The sequence below is a fragment of the Petaurus breviceps genome, unplaced genomic scaffold, assembly GCF_028583685.1.
Source record: "Petaurus breviceps papuanus isolate PSGF00001 unplaced genomic scaffold, PetGlider_PUasm1.0 225, whole genome shotgun sequence".
Classification (NCBI taxonomy): domain Eukaryota; kingdom Metazoa; phylum Chordata; class Mammalia; order Diprotodontia; family Petauridae; genus Petaurus; species Petaurus breviceps.
Window position 1 is genome coordinate 14,823,397 of NW_027185889.1, and position 22,360 is coordinate 14,845,756.

Sequence of the window (22,360 nt, forward strand, 5' to 3'; positions counted from 1 at the left end):
CTCCCTTCCTTTGCTATTTCTTTCTTGTGTTTTTGGAATTTCACTTTTGAGAGCTACCTGTTCTTCCTGGGATTACATTCCCTATAGAATTTTGGTTCATGGGCTCCCACCTACCTTTTTATTGAATTGTGTGAAATCTACTTCCTCTTAAATCCTTGGATTTAATTATTAGACAATTTAAGCTATTTAATTATTAGACAATTTCCAGATTTCCGTTTCTTTTCTGGGGAACACAAATATCATTATACCTTTTTTGTAGAAGCACTTTTTGTCACAGCAAAGAGCTGGAAGGAAAGTAGATGCCCATTAATTAGGGAATGGCTAAACAATCTATAAATGTAATAAGTCTATTCCTTTACCTTGAGAAACAATGAGTGTGATGAAACAGAGAAATGTGGAAAGACTTACATGAATGATAAAGCAAGCAAAACCAGGAAAATGACATGCAGCTACAGTAATGTGAAATGGAAAAAAAAAAACAAAACATGAATACTGTGAAATTATGTTCAAGCTTGGTCCCAAAGGCAAGACTTAAGAAGGAAGCCCTCCCTCCACCCTACTGCCCCTCCCCTCCTTCCCACTACCATTGCATTTTTTGAAGAGGGAGACTTTGGGTATGGAAGCCTACATTTAATGTCAGACCTTTTTTGATGAACTGGTAAAATTTGCTCACCTGCTTTTTTTTTCCTCTCTCTCTCTCTCTCTCTCTCTCTCTCTCTCTCTCTCTCTCTCTTTATTCTTTGTCATGAGGAATGACTCTCCAGATTTGAGAGTGGGGAGGGATAAACTGGGAACTATAGATGATATAAAGACAAAAGGCATCATTATGTTTGTTTTTTATTTTAAAAAAGCAAATGGCCAGTTGGGGTTTAACCCTTTTAGTCTTCTTTCTGTAGATTTTACCAGACTCAGAAGCATTCCAGGATGTCCAAGGCAAGAGACATCGAGGGAAGCACAAGTTTAAAGTAAAGGAAATGTATTTAACAAAGCTGCTGTCAACCAAGGTACACGGAGCATCCTGGAAATGTTGTCACCTCTACCCAGGGACTTGTGATGGATTTGACTTAATTTCTACTGATGTGTGAAAATGTTACAAATCCCTAGCAACTTTTAGCAAAGCAAGAAGAAAGCTAAAATTGTATATATTGCCTTTCATTTCCCTTAAAGTCAACACATCAGTTGCAGAAATAATAGCACTTACCTGATTCATACAATAGTGTCTTAAAATGAGACTCTCCTAGTGTTCCCGGCCCATCCCCCAGTTTTCAGCATGGTTTTTTTTTTTTTTGGTTTGGTCTAATTATCCTTCTTTGTTAATTCATTATTTTGGACAAGCAAAAAATCTCCTTCCTTGTACTCAAAACAAGAAAGCAATAGAAGGGTCAGTGGATATAAACCTGGATTCTGTAGCTGCCTTTTTAAAAAAAATAAGAAATTAAGAATTCTGTTCACATCACAAACAGTGCTGGAAGTGAAAACTGGTAGAATGCCAAATCTGTAGCCAATTCAACTTATCTGGCTTTTGGTAGAAATGAACAGACATGCCGGATTATTTTCCTCCTAAAATAAGCCTAGAAAAATATTATTATCTGCACTGGGCCCTGTAGCTGTAAAGTTACTGACCATACTGTTCCGGATTACAGAACTGAATTTGTTTAGAGCCCAGTAGATTTGGTTAGAGCACCGAGAACAGCAGCAATGTTTGCTGTCTTGAATAGTTCTGCCCTATGTAGCTTTTGTACATCACTCACATGCTTTAGAAAGACACAGTAAGACCCTAGGCTGGGAATAGATGTAATAAGAGGGGAAACTGTCAGACTCTGCCATGGCCACTTGACTTTTTCCCTCCTGGAGATCGTTAATGAGGACCAACCATCTTTCCAGTAGGGTTGTCATCTCAGTTGGGCACTTGGCTTTACCTGGGAAGTCTTGAGTTTTCCCACTTCCCAAATGACTAAACAACTTTGCTGTTGGTAAGTAGGGGCTTAGTATTTTGCACAAACCAAATCTGAATCCACAGCTCCCACATGCAAGAGCTCTGCCCTTCCAGCTGTGGATCTTGTCTGCTTTGATTCCCTTTCCCTTTAGAATCCATTTCCTCATTTTGCCCAGCATGGCTTTTGCCACTGGCTTATGTTGCTTCATAGACAACAACCTGGTCTCCTCCCGTCTTTTAGGTGGCCATTCACTCTGTCTTGGAAAAGCTTTTCCGAAGCATCTGGAGTTTGCCCAACAGCAAAGCCCCGTTTGCCATCAAATACTTCTTTGATTTTTTGGATGCCCAGGCTGAGAATAAAAAAATCACTGATCCTGACGTTGTACATATTTGGAAAACAAACAGGTAAGCCAAGGGGATGGGGAAGAACATGTGGTATCACTGACTGTTTATAAAAACCTTGGAGAGCTTATTAATGAGGACAGAGGAGGTTAACAGAAGGTTCAGTCATCTGACAGCACATTTGAAACTACTTTATCAAAGTCTTGAAAACAATAAAAAATAATACCCTCTTTAATTTCTTTCCAAGGATTTTCAAAAGTGAATAGAGCAGCAGCCCTGGAGTCAGGAGGACCTGAGTTCAAATCCGACCTCAGACACTTCACACACACACACACACACACACTAGCTGTGTGACCTTGGGCAAGTCACTTAACCCCAATTGCCCTGTCTCCCCCTCTCCAAAAAAGAAAAAAAAAGATTATAGACTTTTTAGAGGGCAGTTGGGGTTAAATGACTTGCCCAAGGTCACACGGCTAGTAAGTATTAAGTGTCTGAGGCCGTATTTGAACTCAGGCCCCCCTGACTCCGGGGCCAGTGTTTTATTCACTTGTGTCACCTAGCCACCCCCTAAAGTCTATAATCTTGAAGGGACATTTCTTCCTAGCTCCCTCCAGGATGCAAGAGTCTCCTGGGTTGGACAGGAAAGCATTTGCTACCTCCTATCCTGTCATTCAAGTTTAGGTGTCTTCTCCCCCTTGAAATGAAACCTCCTATGCCCTCCCTGCCCCTCCCCCAACCATGTGTGACCACCCCTTCTCTGTTTTCCCATAGAACTGGTTGGGGCCTTTATGGGGCACTTATGATATCTGCCATGGTGGGCTCATTTCATCATCTTAGTCACCATGCCCTGTATGGGAAGGAGCTAGCTTGGAAGATGCAGAAGCTGGATCTGAATTCTGGCTCTGCCCTTCATTTACTGTGTGACCCTTAGACAAGTCTCTAGGTGGCACAGAGGAGTAGAGCTGGGCCTGGTGTTAAGACGACCTGAGTTCAAATCTGACCTCAGACATTTACCAGGACCAAGTTACTTAGCCTCAGTTTTCTTATCTATAAAATGGGGGTAATAATAGCACCTACCTAGAAGGATTATTTTGAAGAAAAGTTGCAAAAATAAAATATGTAAAGCCTTCTGCCAACCTTAAAGAACTATGTACATGTTCTCAATTATTCCTATTATTATCATAAAATGTCGGTCCTTACCACAACCCTTTAAGTTAGGTCTTCTGGGTATTATTTTGCTACATTTCGTAGATGATGAGACTGAGACAGTTCCTGGCATGTGGTAGGTACTTAATGAGTGTTTACAGACTGACTGTATGACTTGCCCATTTCTATACAGCTGGCTTCCGAGAGTTGGGAGGTAGAGTTTGAAGATCTCCCAGACTCAGCTCTCCAATCTGTAAAATGAGTTGACTGGACTAGATAAGGTCCTTTCCAGAAGCCTTCAGTCTCAGATCCCAAAATCTTTTGATCCACATTGCTTCTCTAGGAAGTCCCTACTGTTTGTTGTTTGGTTCTGTCTCCTCCTTATCCTTCCCACATATCCATCCCTTCCTTTCCATAATTCAGAGCCTGGTTACCTTTCACTTGCATGAAGGCAAAAGATTCCTAATCAGTCTCTCGGTCTTCAATCTGTTTCCCTTTTAATTCAAATTGCAAATCATTGCCAGATCATTCAATCCGTCCATCAATAGACATTTAGTATATCCTGAAGATATGAGGTTAGTCAAGTCTATATTTATTGTCTTCTATGTGCCAGGGATACAAGAGGCAAAAAACAGGTTCTGCTCTCAAGGAGCTCACGATCTTAATGGAGGAGCCAACATGCAAACAAATTTGGGCAGGCACTGTCTTTTGACGCTCCTGATTCCTCTAAAAAACTGCCAATCTTCCCCTGTCCAGAACCCACCCAGTAATTAATTTGTCCCTTTCTCCTGACATCTATCACTCTGTACTGTATTTGTATTGTATTCTGTTCTGTCTCCTTCCAGAGGACAAGTTCTTTCTGGGTGGGTAGGGTCTCTCTTCTCTCTCTCTTTTCTTTTTTTTTTTTTAATGAAAGAGGGGGAAAAACCAACACAACTGATCAATACATTGGATAAGTCTGAACATGTGTGCAATGAGTAACCTGTGTGGACTTCCTGCTTGATGAAGGGCTGGCTTAAAGGTATCTTCTCTTGTCATCTGAGGCAGGCTTGATCTTTATAATTTTGCTAATTCACTTTTGATTTTTTGATGTGTACTTGGCCTTTCTATTTACAGTCTTGTGATTTCTGTGTGTATTGTTCTCTTGGATCTGCTTACTTCACTCCAAATCAGTCTGTGTAGATCTTCCAGTGTTTCTCTATATTTTATCACATACATTATTTCTTAAAGCACGGTAATACTCTGTTACATCCACATACATCCATTGGTTTACCATCCCCCAATCAGTGGACATATATTATGTTTCCAGTTCTTTGACAGACCCCATTCCCCAAGTGCTGCTGTAAATATTTTGGTGTATGTGGGGACTTTCTTCTTCTCAATGGCTTCCTTGAGGTATAAACCCAGTAATGGAGTCTGGTTCAGTGGGTATGGACATTTTGGTCACTTTGGTTGTACCATTTCACAGCTTCACCAGCAGTATATTAGTGGACCTCTCCACAACCCCTCCAACATTGGCCATTGCCATTTTCTGTCATCTCTGCAAATTTGCAGGGTGAGAGTTGAAATCTCAGACTTGCTTTGATTTGCATTTCTCTTATTATTAGTGATTCAGACCATTCTTTCTTATAGTTATGTATTCATAACTTTGTAATTCTTCTTTTGAGGTTGTTTGTATCCTTTGATCATCCATTGGGGAATAGCTATTGGTTTTAGGCATATTTGTTGTTTTTTTTATTTTGGATACCAAATACTTCAAGAAGTTTGACACAGATTTTTCTTCCGCATCCTTCATCTTGGATGCATTAATTTTGTCTGTGCAAAAGCTTTTCATTTTCATGTAATCAGAGTTATCTCTTATCTTTTGTGACTGTCTCTGCCTCTTTTGGTTCACACTATACCTCCTTTCCATTGTTGTATGAGATTCATCTGCTCATTTTTTATAGTATGCTCTTTAATTTATATATCCATTTTGGAATATGATGCAAAGTGTTAAAATGCTTATTCCCTTCCCCTCTACTGTGTGCTAATACTTTATAGGTACCATCTTACTGAACCCTCAAAACCACCCTGGAAGGTGGTATGGTTTTTAGTACCTACACCTGGCATTGAAGGAAGTGGTTTTGGTGGGGAAGTGACTTGGCCATGGTGGCACAGCTGGTGAATGACAGTCAGAATTTAAACCCAGATCTCCTGACTCCAAGTCCAGTGCTCTTCCAGTGATGATATTATTTCATATTATGTCAATCTGTCAAGGACCTGTGATTTCATGGCATGGAAACTCCTCTACCACCACCACTGCCAATGCAACCTTTTTGTAACTTAGCTTTTTAGTGAGTTTTTTATCCCCATTTTCAGATGAGGAAACTGAGGCAAAGCAGAAGACTTGTCCAGAGTCATACAGCTAGTAAGCATCTGAGGCTGATTTGAACTCAGTTCTTCCTGAATCCAGGCCCAACACTCTCACTGGGGCAGCTAGCCTCAGTTTCCAAATTTGTAAAGTGGGGATAAGCAACTCACCTTCTTCATAGGGTTGTTGTGAGGACCCAATGAAGAGAAAGTATATAATATGCTTTGCAAATCTTAAAATTCCATGGGAGTATATATGTATTATTGTATTTGTACACTGTGTGTCTAAAAGCAAATTGTCTCAAGTCTCTTAAGACTCTAAGTTACAGGCAGGTTGCTTTTGGCAGTGGTGGCAGTGGGGTTTCACACCATTAAATCACAGGTCCTTGATAGATGGATATAATATGAAATAATATGGACACTGGAAAAACACTAGACTTCGAGTCAGAGATCTGAGTTCAAATTCTGACTCTTGCCACTCACCAGCTGTGTCACCATGGCCAAGTCACTTCCCGACCTCTACTCCTTATTTCCTTGAGAGTCAGTTTTCTCGTTGAAATGGGGGTTGGGGGAGAGGCAAGGAGGGCAGGGATCCTTGCATTACCTACCCCATAAGGTCATTCATGGTGAGGAACGACTATATCAACCTTAAAGTGAGTTATTCTTATTTTGGAGAGCATACTGTCTTGTCATTTTCGTGTTTCCCTGTTGGTTCCATCTCTACCCACTAGCCTTGGGAAATTTTAGTCACCAGCCTTTTAGTTATACTCTAGGTTTGAAGTGACCTCTGAAGTTATCTAGTCCAACCCTTTCAATTTATGGGTGAGGAAACTGAGGTCCAGTGAGGTAAGCTGTTTGGCCTGGGATCACGCTGGTATTAAGTAGCAGGATTTGAACCCAGGTCCTCTGGCTCCAAATGGCACACATTTCCCACTGCACCACAGTGCTTTGGATGAGAGTCATCTTCTTTTTCCAATAAAAAGTTAAAGATGCCTGTTTTTAGAATAGCATAGGCATGTCATGAGTCTCCAGCGAATGAACCAACTGACAAAGAAAATCTCCTGTCTTATGGAACAGTCTTCCTCTTCGTTTCTGGGTCAACATCCTGAAGAACCCTCAGTTTGTCTTTGATATCAAGAAGACGCCCCACATAGACAGCTGTTTGTCAGTGATTGCCCAGGCTTTCATGGATGCATTTTCTCTTGCAGAACAACAACTGGGGAAGGTGAGACATGGTTTGCTATTTCCTGTATTTATACTGTCATCTGTGAGTTTGAAGTAGTCTGCCTTTCTTGTAAACATTTTAAACCAGCTAAAAAGAGACCATCTGGATAGTGTTCATTCCATTTATATTTTACATTGCCTGCAGATTATTATTTACACCTTGGTTTGTTGCTAAAATAATGCACTTAGATATGAACATGCCATCTTCCCACCCACTTCATAGAATGTAAGGTCCTTTAGGGCAGGCATTGTCTGGTTTTTATCACTGTATCTCTTGCACATAGTAGGTGCTTAATATATACTTGGTGATTGATTGATAATGGAAACTAAAGTAGTAGGTTTGGTTTTGTCCCCTTATTTGGAAGATTTATGTTGGGGATGGGGGGTGGGATGACTATTTAACCTTTGAGGTTTTTTTACTTTCTGGTAAAATTATACATTAAAAACATATTAAAATGTTAATAAAGAGAAACCACTGAAATTTACATAATCATGTTGGGTCTAAATATCAACAAAGAATGTCCATTTGAGTATAATCCGTGATTTCTTGATGACAATATCTTGCCTAGAATTTCTATTTACCATCGGCTTTCCAGATCAGTAACACATTGTGAACATTGTTTTCCTGGCTTCCTCCTCTGATCAAAAACACAAAATAAGAAAGCTTACCAAGATCAAAAGGAAAAACAGACTTTGGAGAAAATGCCTTGCATGACATCTGAGGGCCAAATGTATCTGAACTTCTCAAGCAACAACTGGGATAGAATTCTCTGAAAATGTTTATATGAGGCTTTGGCTCTTTCCTAGTCACATTTTTGGAGTGTCTGGAATGGACTCAACTGCTGGATGCTAGTTTATTCACTTAAATATGCTGGACAGTAAGATATTAATGAGAACAATTAATATAGTTCAATTGGTTAGGTTCCCTGTAAACCTTTATCTTCAAGATAGCTTGCCCAGTCTCCCAGGATCTGGCTTTGAAACCCTGTATCATCATTTATTCATTCAACAAACATTTACTGAACATCTGTTGCATTATAGGAAATGGGCAAGGCACTGAGGATGCAAAAACCAAAATGAAGCATTCTCTGCCCTCAAAGAGCTTACTTTCTATTGGTGGGAGTGGGGAGGAGAACTACAGATTCACAGATAAATTAAAATACGATGTAATTTCTCAGAGGGTACCAACATTTCAGGGCTGGAGATCAGAACAGACTTCATATAAAGATGTGGTACTTAGTTCAGCTCTTAGTTCAGTTCTAAAAGAAGCTGAGGATTTTAAGAGGTAGACTAGTGGGGAAGACTGGCATAGAAGACAGACACTGGAGATGAAATACCATATTTGAGGAACAGTAAGTAGGTCACTTTGGTTGGCACACAGAATGTGTAAGACGGGAATGAGTAATCAGCCTGGAAAAGTAGGGCAGACCAGACGTTGAAGGTCTTTAAGTGCCAAATAAGAATAATTAATCTGAGTGGACTAAAGATGTTCCGGAAGTCAATAATACCTGGCTTTAGATCTGCCTTTAATGTGCACTGTCAGCTTGGTCGTGCAGTGGATAGGTGCTGAGTCTGTAGTTAGGAAGATCTGGATTCAAATCCAGCCTCAGATGCTTCCTAGCTGTGTGACCTGGGCAAGTCACTTAACTGTATGCCTCAGTTTCCACATTTGTGAAATGAGCTGGAGAAGGAAATGGCAAACCACTCCAGTGTCTCTGCCAAGAAAAACCCAAGTGAGGTCACAGAGTCAGGCATGACTGAAAAAAACAAAAGTTATATGCAAAAATGAGCATGATTAAAGACAAAAATGGGGGGATTTAACAGAAGCAGAAAAGAGGTAGCAAAAATACACAGAAGAACTATACAAGGAAACCCTTAATATCACCGATAACCATGATGGTGTGGTTACTGACCTAGCGCCAGACATCCTGGAGAGTGAAGGGAAGTGAGCCTTAGGAAGCCTGGCTTGCAGTAAGGCTAGAAGCATATGATGGAATTCCAGCTGAGCTATTTGAAAGCCTAAAAGATGATGCTGTTAAAAGTGCTGCAGTCTATGCCAGCAAATTTGGAAAACTCAACAGTGGTCACTGGATTAGAAAAGAAAAGTTTACATCCCAATCCTAAAGAAGGGCAATGACAAAGAATGTGCAAAATACCAAACAATATTTCACATGTCAGCAAGGTGATGTTTAAAATTCTGCAAGCTAGGCTTCAGCAATATGTGAATCAAAGAAAAACCTTTCCAAGAGGCAGAGGAACTAGAGACCAAATTGCTGACATTCACTGGACTATGGAGAAAGCAAGGATGTTCCAGAAAAACATCTACTTCTGCTTCATCCACTACATTGGCATTGTTCCTTTGTGTGGATCACAACAAAATGTGTCAAGTCCTCAAAGAAATGGGAGTGCCCGATCATCTTACGTCATCTCAAGGAACCTATATGTGGGCCAAGAAGCAACAGTTAAAACCGAATGTGGAACTGATTGGTTTAAGATTGGAAAAGGAATACAACAAGGTTATGTATTGTCACCTTATTTATTTAACTTAAATGCAGCGTACACCATGTAAAATGTCAGGGTAGATGAACTGAAAGCCAGAATTAAAGCTACCAGGAGAAATATCAACAATCTCAGATATGCAGATGATACCACTCTGATGGCAGAAAGTGAAGAGGAATCAAGAAGCCTCTTGATGTGGATGAAAGAGAAGAGTGTAAAAGCTGGCTTGAAGCTTAACATAAAAAAAAAAAAACCTAAAATCTTGGCAACTGGGCCCATCACTTCCTGGCAAGTAGAGGGAGAAGAAATGGAAGCAGTGTCACATTTTATATTCCTGGGCTCAAAGATCACTGCAGACAGTGACTGCAGCCATGAAATTCAAAGATGATTTCTCTTTGGAAGGAAAGCAATAGTAGATCTGGACAGCAGACTAAAAAGCCTGAGACATTACCTTGCCAGCAAAGGTCTATATAGTCAAAGCTATGGTTTTTCCAGTAGCAATGTAAAGTAGTGAGAGTTGAACTATAGGGAAAGCTGAGTGCCACAGAACTGATGCTTTCAAATTGTGGTTCTGGAAAAGACTTTTGGGAATTCCTTGGACAGCAAGGAAGTCACATCAGTCACTACTTAAGAATTTAATTCAGGCTATTCACTGGAAAGTCAGATATTGACAATGAAGCTTGAATACTTTGGTCACATAATGAGAAGACGAGACTCACTGAAAAAGGCCTTGATACTGGGGAAAAATGAAGGCAAAAGAAAAAGGGAACAGCAGAGGATGAGATGGATATATAATGTCATGGAAACAACAAACTTGATCTTAAGGGCCTGGTATGCTATATAGTCCATGGGATCACAAAGAGTCAGACATGACTACATGACTGAACAACAATAAAAAGATAGCACAGTAGATAGAGTCCTGGGCCTGGAGTCAGGAAGGCTCATCTTGCTGGGTTCAAATCTGGCCTCAGACACTTACTAGCTGTGTGACCCTGGGCAAGTCATTTCACCGTTTTTCCCAATTTCCTCATCTGTTAAATGAGCTGGAGAAGGAAATCTTTGCCAAGAAACTCCCCAAACAACAACACAATCTATACAACTGTATGACCACAGGCAAGTCATTTAACAAATCTCTCAGTGTTCCCCAAGCAACTCTCTAAGACGAAGTTATCGATGAGCCCCTGATTTGCACTGGACAGAGAATTTCTATACCAAGAGGATCACAGACTGATAGCATTAAGGAATCTTAGGGGTTGTCTAGTCCAATATCTTCAATTTCAGATGAAAAAATTGAGGCCTAGAGAGATGAAGTCACTTGTTTAAAGTTACACAAATATCATCATGATGGATCTGGGACTAGAAGGGATCTCAGAGGTAGTCAGGAAGCCTTCACTATGTATACCTACTATGTGCCAGCGCCTGGGCTCAGTGCTGGAGATAAAAGAAGCAAAAGAGAAAGTCCCTGCCCTCAAGGTGTACACAGTCTCATAAGGGAGATAACAAGTAAACAGACAAGCAATATACAGGAAAAAATAGGAAATAGTTTAAGAGGGAAGGCATTAGAATGAAGAGGGGTTGGGAACGCCATCCTGTAGAAGATGGGATCTTCGTTGGGATGTAAGGGAAACCAGGGCCGGCAAAGATAGCCATTAGGCAGAGATGAAGCCAGAACACAAGGACAACGTCCAGACCCAAGAGATGGGAGAATCTTGTTGGTAATAACCTCATTTTTACCAGACTACTTTTTCTTGTTCATGGTTACACAGATTTTAAGCACCAGAGACAAAACTGGGGGTCTCTCTACAGTAGATTTCTCAGTGTGTATATGTTATGTTCTGCTCTTTTGGCTCGGCTTTCTTCATCCTACTTTATGTGACTTCACCCAAATCATACGAGACTTGGGACTTGATAGTTGATGTACTCTTACTACACAAGATATTCATGCCAACTATGTGGCACAACATTCCTTGTGGAATGGTCTGGAGCCCACTGAAATGCCTTCTTTCTCCTTTCCCTGCTCCCACTCCTGAAAAGTGGTAGAAGAGATCTGAAATTGCTACTGCCAATTACCAATTATTCACTGGCTCCATGGTAATATAAAGAACCCACTTACTTTTGAAACAATCAAGTCTACAATCAAATCTTTCATGAGTGCTGAAATTCACTGATGGGTAAGGACGGGAGCAAATGTTTTAATTTCAAGCTTTTACTACCATTAGTTTTGAATTATGATTGAAATGAGGCCCATTGTTACAGTAACTCAAAATCATGTAAAATAATCATTTGAGTTCTTTTATGAGAGGAAGGCAGAATATATTAGCATTTATTCCACCTGAAAAAAACAATGAATCACATAGTGATGTCAATCAGTCATGAAGTCAACAGTATGTGTTCAATGCCATTTGTGTGCTGGCCACAATGACTAGGTGCTAAGGTTTGTGGGCAACATCACTCCTTACATTTCTGCTGTTTTGTTTTTTAAGGAGGCACCGACTAATAAACTTCTTTATGCCAAGGATATTCCAAACTACAAAGAGGAAGTGAAAGCTTATTATAAAGCGATCAGGGACTTGCCTCCATTGTCGTCTTTGGAAATGGAAGAATTCTTAACTCAGGAATCTAAGGTATGACTAGAAGGCCAAAGTGGGCTGGTATTGGTTGGATTCCTTTTTGAAAAACTACTTTTTGGACTCTCACCCTTTTTTTAATTTCCCTTTAAGAAACATGAAAATGAATTTAATGAAGAAGTGGCCTTGACAGAAATCTACAAATACATCGTAAAATATTTTGATGAGGTAAGTTTTAAGATTATCATTGTTTCCCTGTTCTACGTAAGGAAGTTATGGGATTTGGGTCAAGCTGTATTACTGATCTGGGCTGACCCTTGGACAGTCACGAGTTGTGTGGATCCTGGCACCAAGCCAGACCCTCAGTTTTGGTTCTGATTTTTCCAATCCTGACCCCTGCTCCCTGGGCATAAAGTGGATCTGGCCTGCCAGCCACACAAATACAGACTTAAACTGCAATAGGGGGAGCGGGGAGAAAGGGAACCAGCCTATTAAGCACCTACTGTGTGTGAAGAGTTTTACAAAGATCTCAGAAAGTCAACTTCTCCCATTTAATGTGACTTGATATTAAATGGGGCTGGCTTCTACTTATTCATAAATTAGCACTAACCTTGTAATTTGCTTTAGTGATAGCTGGTTGTATCACCTAGGTTTGGTACTCAGTGATTATCTAGATGAAATGATGTCCATTTCTTTTTCAATACAAAAGGAAAGATTATTTCAGTAAAGCCATTCTCCGCCATTAATTAATTCCCATTGATCTAGGTTTTTCTCTTTTGGAATTCATGCAGAAGCATTCATGAAAGACGCAGTCTCCAAATATATGTTAATCCCCCCCTTCCCTCATTCCCCCCACTCAGTCATGCTGGGCCAGGCTATCCATGTCAGTGGTGAGAATAGCTCACCCTTTCCATTTTCTACTTTGAAGACCCAAGTGAAGCAATAAGGTAGGGTAGAGGTGATGAGTTCCTTCAACATGATTCAGCATCCTTGTTTTCAAGGGGCAGGGGTGAATAGGGTAGAACTGGGGAAGGGGAGGGTGGGGACCTATGACCCCTGATCAGGGTGCCTGACCCTACCTCCCAACATCCCTTCTTCCTTTTCCATCCCCTCCACTCTCCTCCCTCCCCCCCTCCCCCGGCCTGCTGCATTGGATGGAGGTGAAACAGCTTCCTGCATGTTGGCTGCCTCGGTTGCTTGTGGTGCTTGGAATGGCTATGATAATAATGCATATAACCTGGCCAGTGAGAAGCTGGCCTCCTATCTGTAAGTAAATCAATGGTATTTCATAGGAGCTGCTATTTCCAGCAGGAGTGTTGTTGATCCTGTGATAATGACTTAGTAAAAACAACTTGCAGAATGAGTATGTAAATGACCGAGGCAAACGTTGGCATCTGTTTCATACAGATTTTTTTTTTTTACCACTCATGGCATTGGGAATGCACAAAGGAGGGAGTTGTAGTGCTTAAAGCCACAATATCCAAAATAACTGTTCTAATTGTCAACAGATTCTAAATAAACTAGAAAGAGAACGAGGGCTAGAAGATGCCCAGAAGCAGCTCTTACACGTAAAAGTCCTATTTGATGAGAAGAAGAAATGCAAATGGGTGTGAACATCATGTTGTGGCCTGGCTTAAGATGGTGAAATTCTTCTGACAGCTTGGAACAAAATGGTGGCTCGAGCTACGTTGGCGCCTTTAAAAAAAAAAAAAGTTTGCACACAGATTCCTGGAATCTTTTGTAGGAGACCAAGGCACATGCACAACTTTTAGAGAAGCTGACCAGCCATCGTGCCTGTTGTAAATACTGTGGAGACCCTTATGTAAATATAGATGTCGTGGTGGTTTTAAACAGCCTCCTCGTTTACAGAGAATACAGGGCCAGTAAGCAAGTGTCAGTATTATTGTAACTACAGTTTCCACTTAAGCACAATGATTCAAGTGGTTTTGTCTCAAAACTACAGCTATGTAGCACTTGTGACGACACTGAAATCCAACAGTAAAAGGATGCTGCCTATGCCAAACGCAAAATGTGAAATGTGGAGGGATCTCCCATCCATGGTAAGGTGTGGTTGGCGGGTTATTGGGGCAACCTTGAGGACTTGTGGTGTCGAAGCTCGTCCCCAGTAGTTCTTGGAAAAGGTGACTGCAAAATGTGGTGGTGTGTACACTTAGCATTTGTGTGTGTGTTTTTTAAACCAAAAACTTAACAGTGTGGCAACATTGTTGAAAGGGCTCGTGTTTTTCAGTAGTCACCAACTGCATTCCATCAAACTCACCTGTATTTCACCTGTGGCCTAAAGCAAGTGCTTTGGTTTGTCTGGATGCAGTTGCCATTCGCCATGGCGCTGTGTTTCTGCCTTGTGTTGCGTACTTGTTTTTTATTCAGAAGTACCAAACGTACTTGACAGTGAACGTGTTGTTTGCTGATGACTTCCATGTTTTTTTTAAAAACCCTCCTCATTGACATTTATTATTTCTGTGTGCAAACTTAGCACCAGAATTCCATCAGAACTCTTCTGGATAGAGTACCTCATGTATCCATCCTGAAATCTCTAAACTACCCCTTCCCCCAACATCCTCCTTGCTTTAGGTCTCAGGTGAAATCAATGGGTATTAACACCTGTAAGTGTGTGGTAAGATGATGATACATTTTACATTACATTACATGAAATTGCTGTACACACTGGAGTATTATATCTATATAAAGGTCCGAGGCCTGAAAGGTATTAGTATACAGCTTGGTATCTTTGTCTTATTATGTATTTTTAAAAAGTATTCCTCAAAGGAAAAAGTCCAAAAAAAAATACCCATTTTCATTCATGCCTTTGTTCAAATGATCCCTTTCTAGTGATACCGTAATCTTTTATTGCTGGTTTTGTATCCTGGATTTTTGCTGCTCATGACCAAGTTCAATACCACTGTGTTTTCCTTATAGTATAGCAGAAGAAAAAAATTTGTCATCACTATCAACCTTTCTTGTGGCACCTCACCCTCTTGGCTGAGGTTCAGAATTCCCAGTTCCAGCCTAGGAAATTTTCCCTACAAGTCAATGATCCCATGCCCCTTTTAGAAGCACTTGCCAACACTGTAGTTAACATCTGGTTTAAAATTTGCATTTCATCTTAAATGAATGCAAGTGTCTCTCTCCCTCTCTCCTCCTACTCAGTGTCTGGTGGAATGAGAAGGGTTAAACACCCAAACAATGAGCAAGGAGAATAGTAAATGCCCTAAATAGGCACTTTTCCTGATTCCCATAGCTTTTGACCATTGCCTGTCCTGTGGACACACCTCAAAGATACTACCAAAAAGTCTCCCCCATAGGTGTAAAAGGTGAGAGGATGGGTCCCAAAATAAAGCTGCTACCATTTTGAAAGAAACATGGCGGAGTTTTTTAATGAAAGAGTAAATATGGCAATCAATGGTAGAATAGAGAGCTTTCCCAAAAGATGGCCCTTCTTTAGGGTGTAGAAGATGACTATGGAAACGATGAGAACTCATGATCAGTTGTGGCTTTATCAAAGTATTTTCTGAATAATACTTTTTAGGGTTCCCCCCCTCAAACCCTTTGGCACACAAGCAACGGTTGGGTTAGCTCTTCCAGTGACTGTGCTGGTAGGAACTTTGGGCAAATTGTTTACCTCTTTGTGCCTCAATTTCTGGAAAATCTTTCTAAGCTACCTCACAGAGGTGGTATGAAGACTCACTGATGTTTGTAGAGTGCTCGTCGATTCTCCCATGAAAGCACGATCTAAAGCAGCTTTTTGGAGCACACTAGCCCAAGGCAGTGATAGCCTGATCAGACGTGCTGAAGACAATCAGTAACTGAGTCCATATTAAACAGCAGCCAGAGAAACAACTGTCAAACAATTTCTATTTTTAACTTTATTTTCTGATTTGGGGTGAAGGTCAATTTATTTATAAGCTTTTTTTTTCCTAACACTAGTGTCTACAGCAGCATTTTATGATTAATTCTGTTACATTTTCAGTATTAGGATTTAAAATCAATTTCTTGTATACATGATTGAAGCTGTTCTTGGAGATGAATGTTTTAAATGTGTATATCCAAAATAAACACTTTGATGTATCAAAGGCTATTAATTTGCCATTTAAATTTACTTTTATCATGGCTTATAATTTTTTAAGGAATGGTGTGGAAATGTTCTTTCTTGGACTTTTATAATATTTACTCTCTCAAATAATCCCAGCAACTCATGTTGATGTGGCAATTTTAGGAAGTTGTCTAGGGGAAATTTTAAAACTTTTCAGCATTAATGAGCTATGTGTTGGCAGTCAGGTTAAGTCAAAACTCCTGGGCTCCAATACCAGCTTTTTACCACCTGTTCCCCAGGTGACTCTGGCAAAGTTATTTCTCCTCTCTAGCCCCCAATTTTCTCCTCTGTAAAATGAAAGAAGTAGACTTAGACGTAGGCCTCTAAGTTTCTTACCACTATGATCCCATGACTTCATTTGATCTTTCAATCATTCTAAATCAAAAATGACCAAAAAAAACCCTGTTCACAGCTCTGTCTTCTGGGGCTGAAGAAAGAACCACTGCCATGTGAAAGGCCTTCCACAACTATCATGCCCTCCTCACTCCTTGATTTACTCCACACAGTGCTTTCCACACCCCCCCCCCCCCCATGCTGGTCAATCTCCATCTACTAGGCTACTGCAAATCTGCTGTACAATCAGTATCAAATTAAAAATGAGGTAATACGTTCTGATACAAAAATATTTATTAAACTTTTAAAATAAATTATGTGCTTTTGAAAAAGGCAGACATTCATAAAGAACATTTCAAGAGATCATAAGGTTCTTTCCTATAGTGGTGACAATAAAAGTACCTTTAAAAAAAAGTTTGGTTGTAATCAAAATCAGGGTATTTTTTATCAGGCCTTCATTTATTAGTCACTATCTCCCAGGTGGAATGCAATAGGGAATCAAGGTTTTAGAAAAAATGCCAGAGTTTACTCAATATAGTCAAGTTTTATTATAGAGAAATGATTTTAAATTTTGATTCCCATATTACAGTTCCTTTTAAAGTGTGTGTGGGTGTTTATAAGGGATATAATTAAACATCCTAACAAATTTCTGAAAATGATTCTTTTAATGCAGCTTGCCTTCAGTGTATACTTAAGCAACACTGCACATAGTCGGTACTTTTTCCAATTATAGGCAAAATGTTTTTTTTTTTTTTTTTTTTTTTGCAAACAGGAATCAAGCCTCTGGAATGCCACAGGTGTCTCAGTTCTCATCTTTATTGAACCACTGATCTGACTGCCTAGCACTGCGGTCTCATTCTCCAGGAGGCCCGAGCTCTTCCAGCTGCTTCCTCTGAGTGGTTTCTAGTTCTTCCAATCTTTTTCGAAGGACAGCCAGTTCTCTTTGATGTTCCTCTTCCTTAAAACCAGGGGAGAAGCACACCAGAGGGGAGAGTTAACACACTTTCCTGCCTCATTCCTTCACCCACTGTGACCTCCAGTAAGAAGAGGCCAGCAGGGGCAGTACATCTGCCCTACAGCTGATGGGGGCTGGATTAGCAGCCAGTCCCGGCTCCTCTCCTGCCTCCCACTGTAACCCTGAGCAAGTCTCTTCTTAAGCTGTAAATTTCAGCAGGGAGCTAATGAAATAAGAATGCACTTCCATCTCACATCTGTATTCATACAGCTCTCTTCAAACAGGGCCTTAGTTTGTATAGTGATTTATAAACAAAACACTGAACTATTCCTCTGAAACCAACTAAAGTTTGGAGCTTTGAATTTTCAGTGTTAAGTGAAAATTTTAAGTGTTAAGTAACTTACAATATAAAATGCAACTTAATTAGCTTTCAAAACTCTGAAACCTTCCAGTCAGTGATAGTTCCATATTATAACTTGTAAACTACAAGGTTCCTCCTTTCTGGTACATGTTTTAGGGGCACTTCACTCCCAGAAGGCAAAAGCAGGCAAGACTCCAATCTGTGTATTTCAGTCTAAACTGTCCTAATGAGAAGACAAAATTTGGGGGCATAATGGAAGCTTGTGAATTTTTCAAAGGTCTTGGTCATTAACTACATTCACAATTTAATTGTAAAAGATTAAATCAGTAGAATGACATCCATCTAATTATTTTCCCTACATAAAATAAAATCTGAAAATGCTCTTACCGGAAGGTGAGGGGGGAAAGATGTTTCCACACCAGAAGGCAAGGGTGCTGACAACAAATTAACCGAATTGAATGATGTTGCTGGGGGCATGTTAGGAACCAAGATCAAAGTTCGAAATTCATTATGTCTTCTCTGTATATCCTTCAATCGTTTTTGGAGCTTAGTGTAGTCTTCATATGGCACATTTTGTCTTTTAAAAGAGAAGTCATATTGTTGCCCTGAAATACATATCTCTTCAATATGCTATTCAGCATGGTCTGAATTGGAGAAAGTTCCTACTCTTTTTAAATAAACAAAGTTAATGGTCTACAGAGTTGCTCTACGATGCAGACCATCTATCTAACAGTTTAATAATAACTAGCTCGGTTCTTCTAAGATCCTCAGTTTCATCAGTATAGGCACCCCACCTTGTGATCCTAGACCCCCAAATTTATTAGTGGCCTCTTGGATCTTTGCTCTGATGGCATAGCTGGCCTTCAACAACCCCAACTCACCTTTACAACACCCAAGACATAGAAATAGGGCTTTGGTGAAGATTTTACATAATTTATCATCAAGGATTAACTATATTTTAAAATAATTGCCACTTCACACCCCAAAAAGTCTTTTTTGAGCCAAAATAATGAATTATCTCCTCCTTTTTACAAAAGATGTAAAATAAAATGCAAATGCAAAATGTAAGAAAATGGAAAAGCTCCACATACACCAATAATTTGCCCAAGGGGTACCCTTTGCTTCTAGCAAGGATGAGAGCCCAAGGAAGAGATGGAGGATGGGAAGGAAGGGGGGGAGGGGTTACTTCGTGGTTTTCCATAGCCTCCTGTCCTCTCAGAAACATCAGATTCTCCAAAGCACAAATACTAGTGCTTAAGTATCACACCACTCCCCACCCCTTTTTATTCCCTGACTACTGCTATCTACAGTCTAAATGGATGTGGAGCACAGATAAGATCTTACCCTTTCTTTTACAAAAGGAATTTGATGCCTTCTATTACGGCCTACCACGTGGTCTAATGAAAAGTTGGTACTAACTTGGGAATCTAGAAACTCCAGGATGCTTCCTTCACTGAGAAACAATTATGAACATTCTGTTGGTAACTACTCCCTGGAACATCACTGTACACCGTTAAACATGACCATCTCATGTTATGGGCAATTTCAGGTCCAGAAGGGCTGGGAGCTAGAAGCAAGCTATTGTCGGTGAACTGAAGCTGAAATGTTTTTTATGAACCACAGTGAAAATGGGCATATATATCATGCTGGTTTCAGGACAGTTTGATGGGAAGCCCTCAGGTCCCTTTTAGGTTAGACAAGGAACTCTGGCTCTTCAGAGTGAATGTTGCTAACACTGTTCTCCTCAGAGCATAGGTGAAGTTGGGAGGTCAAATGCAAGACCCAGAAACCTTTACAGGGGCCCCAAGACTGGTCCCTGGCTTAAAAACCACAGGCTGTTTGCTGGGTTTTGCCACTCTGCTTCTTGGAAGAATCTTGTGGTAGGCCAAGCCCCCACAGGCCAGTGGCTGCTACTGTGGTTTCCCAGAACCCCCAGGCACAGCACACCAAGGAGATTTATTTGTGTAAAGGGTCTTGAAAGAAGCCAAAGTTGTGAGCTTTCAAGTACAAAGGGAGTGATAAAAGCATTTTGTTACCTATTTAAAACTTGATTTTCTGTTTCCAGTACTTCGTTTTTTGCTTCCAGAAGTTCTACTTTTTCTTGCAGTTTCTTCAATTTATTTTCATAGAGGGATTTTCTCTATAAATATAAAGAGGTGTCTGTTTAATGTATGAAATCTTCTCAGTTCAAAATGTCACTGAATATATTGTTCTGTACCACCCCTCTCCCAAAGTCCCACAACGCCTTTAGTCACCTCCTTTGAAGTTTTAAAGATGAGATTTTACTTAAATGACAAAGAGATCAACCGCACATTTCCTTCTCGTTCTCAATTGACCTAACATTATAAATGCTAAATTAGAAAAACTGATGTCACTAACAAAGCTGCATGTAACCTGAAAAAAGTGCAGGAGTCAAATGTTACTAATTTTCTTCTGCACAGCACCTCACTTAGAGGCCTATGACTCTTCTCATTCAAAAACTCTCTGATTACTGGGGGGCCTGGAAGCCTCTCTAGCTTAAGGGTCCTGGAGAACCATCCCAACCCTGCACCCCAAGGAGGAAGTTTTCATTGGCCAGCAAATACTTGAAGATCTTGGGGCCAAAGTAGCTTGTCAGGTATTTAATAAATGTTTACTGAGGTTGATTGAGCCTGAGCCTGCCTACAACTGGAACCTCATTTTCCCAAAAATTTATAAACTGCTATGAGACTAAAGTCAAAGGTAAAAACATCTTTTCAAAGGACTGAATTGTTAGAAAAAAAAAATACAAGGTAATTTAATAGCCATACCTCACTTTATTAAGAAAAATATTTCTGAAAATTAACTTTTGTTCACGTAAACCTTATTTAAAATTACATGAGGAAAAATCTCTTTAATGAAAGGGCTAACTAGATAATTTTTTAAAATAAATGAATAATTACTGCTACAACTGCAAATAATTCAGTTTTGTAAAACTGCAGCACGTCTAAGTAGAAAAAGATATTACAAATATTAGATTGTTCATTTCTACTAATTGCAGGCTCCAAGTCTTGTGCCACGTTTTAGAAAAAGGAATCAATGAATATGGCATCAGTTCTTTTAGGACCTATCTAGAATATCATGTGGCCCATTAAAGCACTCCATTTGTTCTCATTATTTTTTTAGAAAGTGACAGCGGGTACTAGCATATTAAGTAATCAGCAACATCATCCATTAACAATCATTTGAAAAGAGCCTATCATAGGAAGGGCTCTCCTTAGGATCCAAGGAGTCAGACCAACAAAGATGGGACAGATCCCCCCAAAGATTAAAAAACAACACAACCCAAGGTAAGATGCTAAGTGCACATGAATGCTACGGGAATTCAGAAGTGCACACGGGCTGCCTTAGCAGAAGGTGGGAGATGAGGTGGACCTTGGCACGGGCAGCAATAAGCCAGCTGGAGAGGAAGAACACTATTCCACATTAGGTTGTTCCCAGAATGACAAGGGGATACTTTGGAAGACCATACAACCCAGCCCCCTGGTTCTACAAATGAGGCAACAGAAACCCAGAGGGGGAGTCACTGGCTCCAGCACTTGGCAGAAGATTGGAAACCAAGTCCCATACTTCAAATCCAATGTTTTTCCTAGTCTACTGCAGTAGCTTCTGGAGGAGCAGAGTTTTTTAGGGAGAGATAAAGCTAGAGTTACAACTACAGACTACAGGATTTTTTAAAGTGGATATCAACTGTTTGACTACATGGCCCTTTTCTAGATAAATGCAATGGATCAGTTCTCCTCTGGCCTGCCCTCTGCTTCATAGCAACAGAGCTAGAGACTGGAGAGACCATCTCATTGTAGAGGCAAGGGCATGGAGGTCCATAAAGTCCATAAAGGGAGCAGGCATCAGATGGAGCTTTACAGTCAAATGGGGGAGGCAACAAGCAAATGTGTACAAACAATGTACAGGATAAATGGGAATTAGCAGAGGTAAGGCATTGGAATTAAAAGACTGAAGATTCAATGTATAAAAAGGCTGCAAAGGTAGGCAGGAACTATGAGTGCCAAAGAGGACTTCTCATAGCTGATCATAGAGGGATAGAGGAGCACTGGAGTTTAATAAGCAGGGGAGCAACATGGTCAGACTTGTGCTTTGGTGGCTAGATGGAAGATGGATTGGAGTGGTGAGAGACTAGAGGCAGGCAGACCCACCAGTAGCTATTGCAATAGTCCAGGGGTAAGGTGATGAGAATCAGACTGGGCCCAGGCAATGTCAGAGAAGAGAAGGGGCATATTTGGGAGATGTTGCAGAGGTAAAATTGACAGGCCTTGATGAAGCTTGGATATGGGGAGGGAGAGAGTGAGGGGTGTACAATGACTCCTAGGTTTTGAGCCAGAGGGTCTAGGAGGATACAGCTGCCTTCTATAATAACAAGGAAAGTAGGAGGGGTTTGGGTTTAGGGGGGAAGATGTCTATTGGACATGCAGTTGGAGATGTGAGACTGGAGGTCAGCAGAGAGATTGGGGCAGGGAGATTTCAGAATCATCATCTTAGAGATGGTAATTAAAACCAGAGA

General features: G+C 40.4%; 2 protein-coding genes across 4 annotated transcripts in view; one reads left to right on the forward strand and one right to left on the reverse strand.

The window, feature by feature from the left end:
• The window catches only part of PLXNC1 (plexin C1), a 226,955-nt gene extending 210,796 nt beyond the window's left edge, over positions 1-16,159 (forward strand). The window contains exons 26-31 of the mRNA XM_069095172.1: positions 897-1,004; positions 2,178-2,341; positions 6,851-6,998; positions 11,980-12,120; positions 12,217-12,291; positions 13,572-16,159. Of these exons, the coding sequence (XP_068951273.1) occupies positions 897-1,004; positions 2,178-2,341; positions 6,851-6,998; positions 11,980-12,120; positions 12,217-12,291; positions 13,572-13,676 (741 nt within the window). The 3' untranslated portion in view covers positions 13,677-16,159. The remainder of the gene's footprint in view (positions 1-896; positions 1,005-2,177; positions 2,342-6,850; positions 6,999-11,979; positions 12,121-12,216; positions 12,292-13,571) is intronic.
• A 624-nt stretch (positions 16,160-16,783) lies between these two features.
• Positions 16,784-22,360, reverse strand: part of CEP83 (centrosomal protein 83) — a 141,260-nt gene continuing 135,683 nt past the window's right edge. For all 3 annotated transcript variants that reach the window (XM_069095175.1, XM_069095176.1, XM_069095173.1), the window contains exons 14-16: positions 19,860-19,963; positions 18,211-18,400; positions 16,784-17,465 (exon numbers count right to left, since the gene is read on the reverse strand). In XM_069095175.1, the coding sequence (XP_068951276.1) occupies positions 17,361-17,465; positions 18,211-18,400; positions 19,860-19,963 (399 nt within the window). In that variant the 3' untranslated portion in view covers positions 16,784-17,360. The remainder of the gene's footprint in view (positions 17,466-18,210; positions 18,401-19,859; positions 19,964-22,360) is intronic.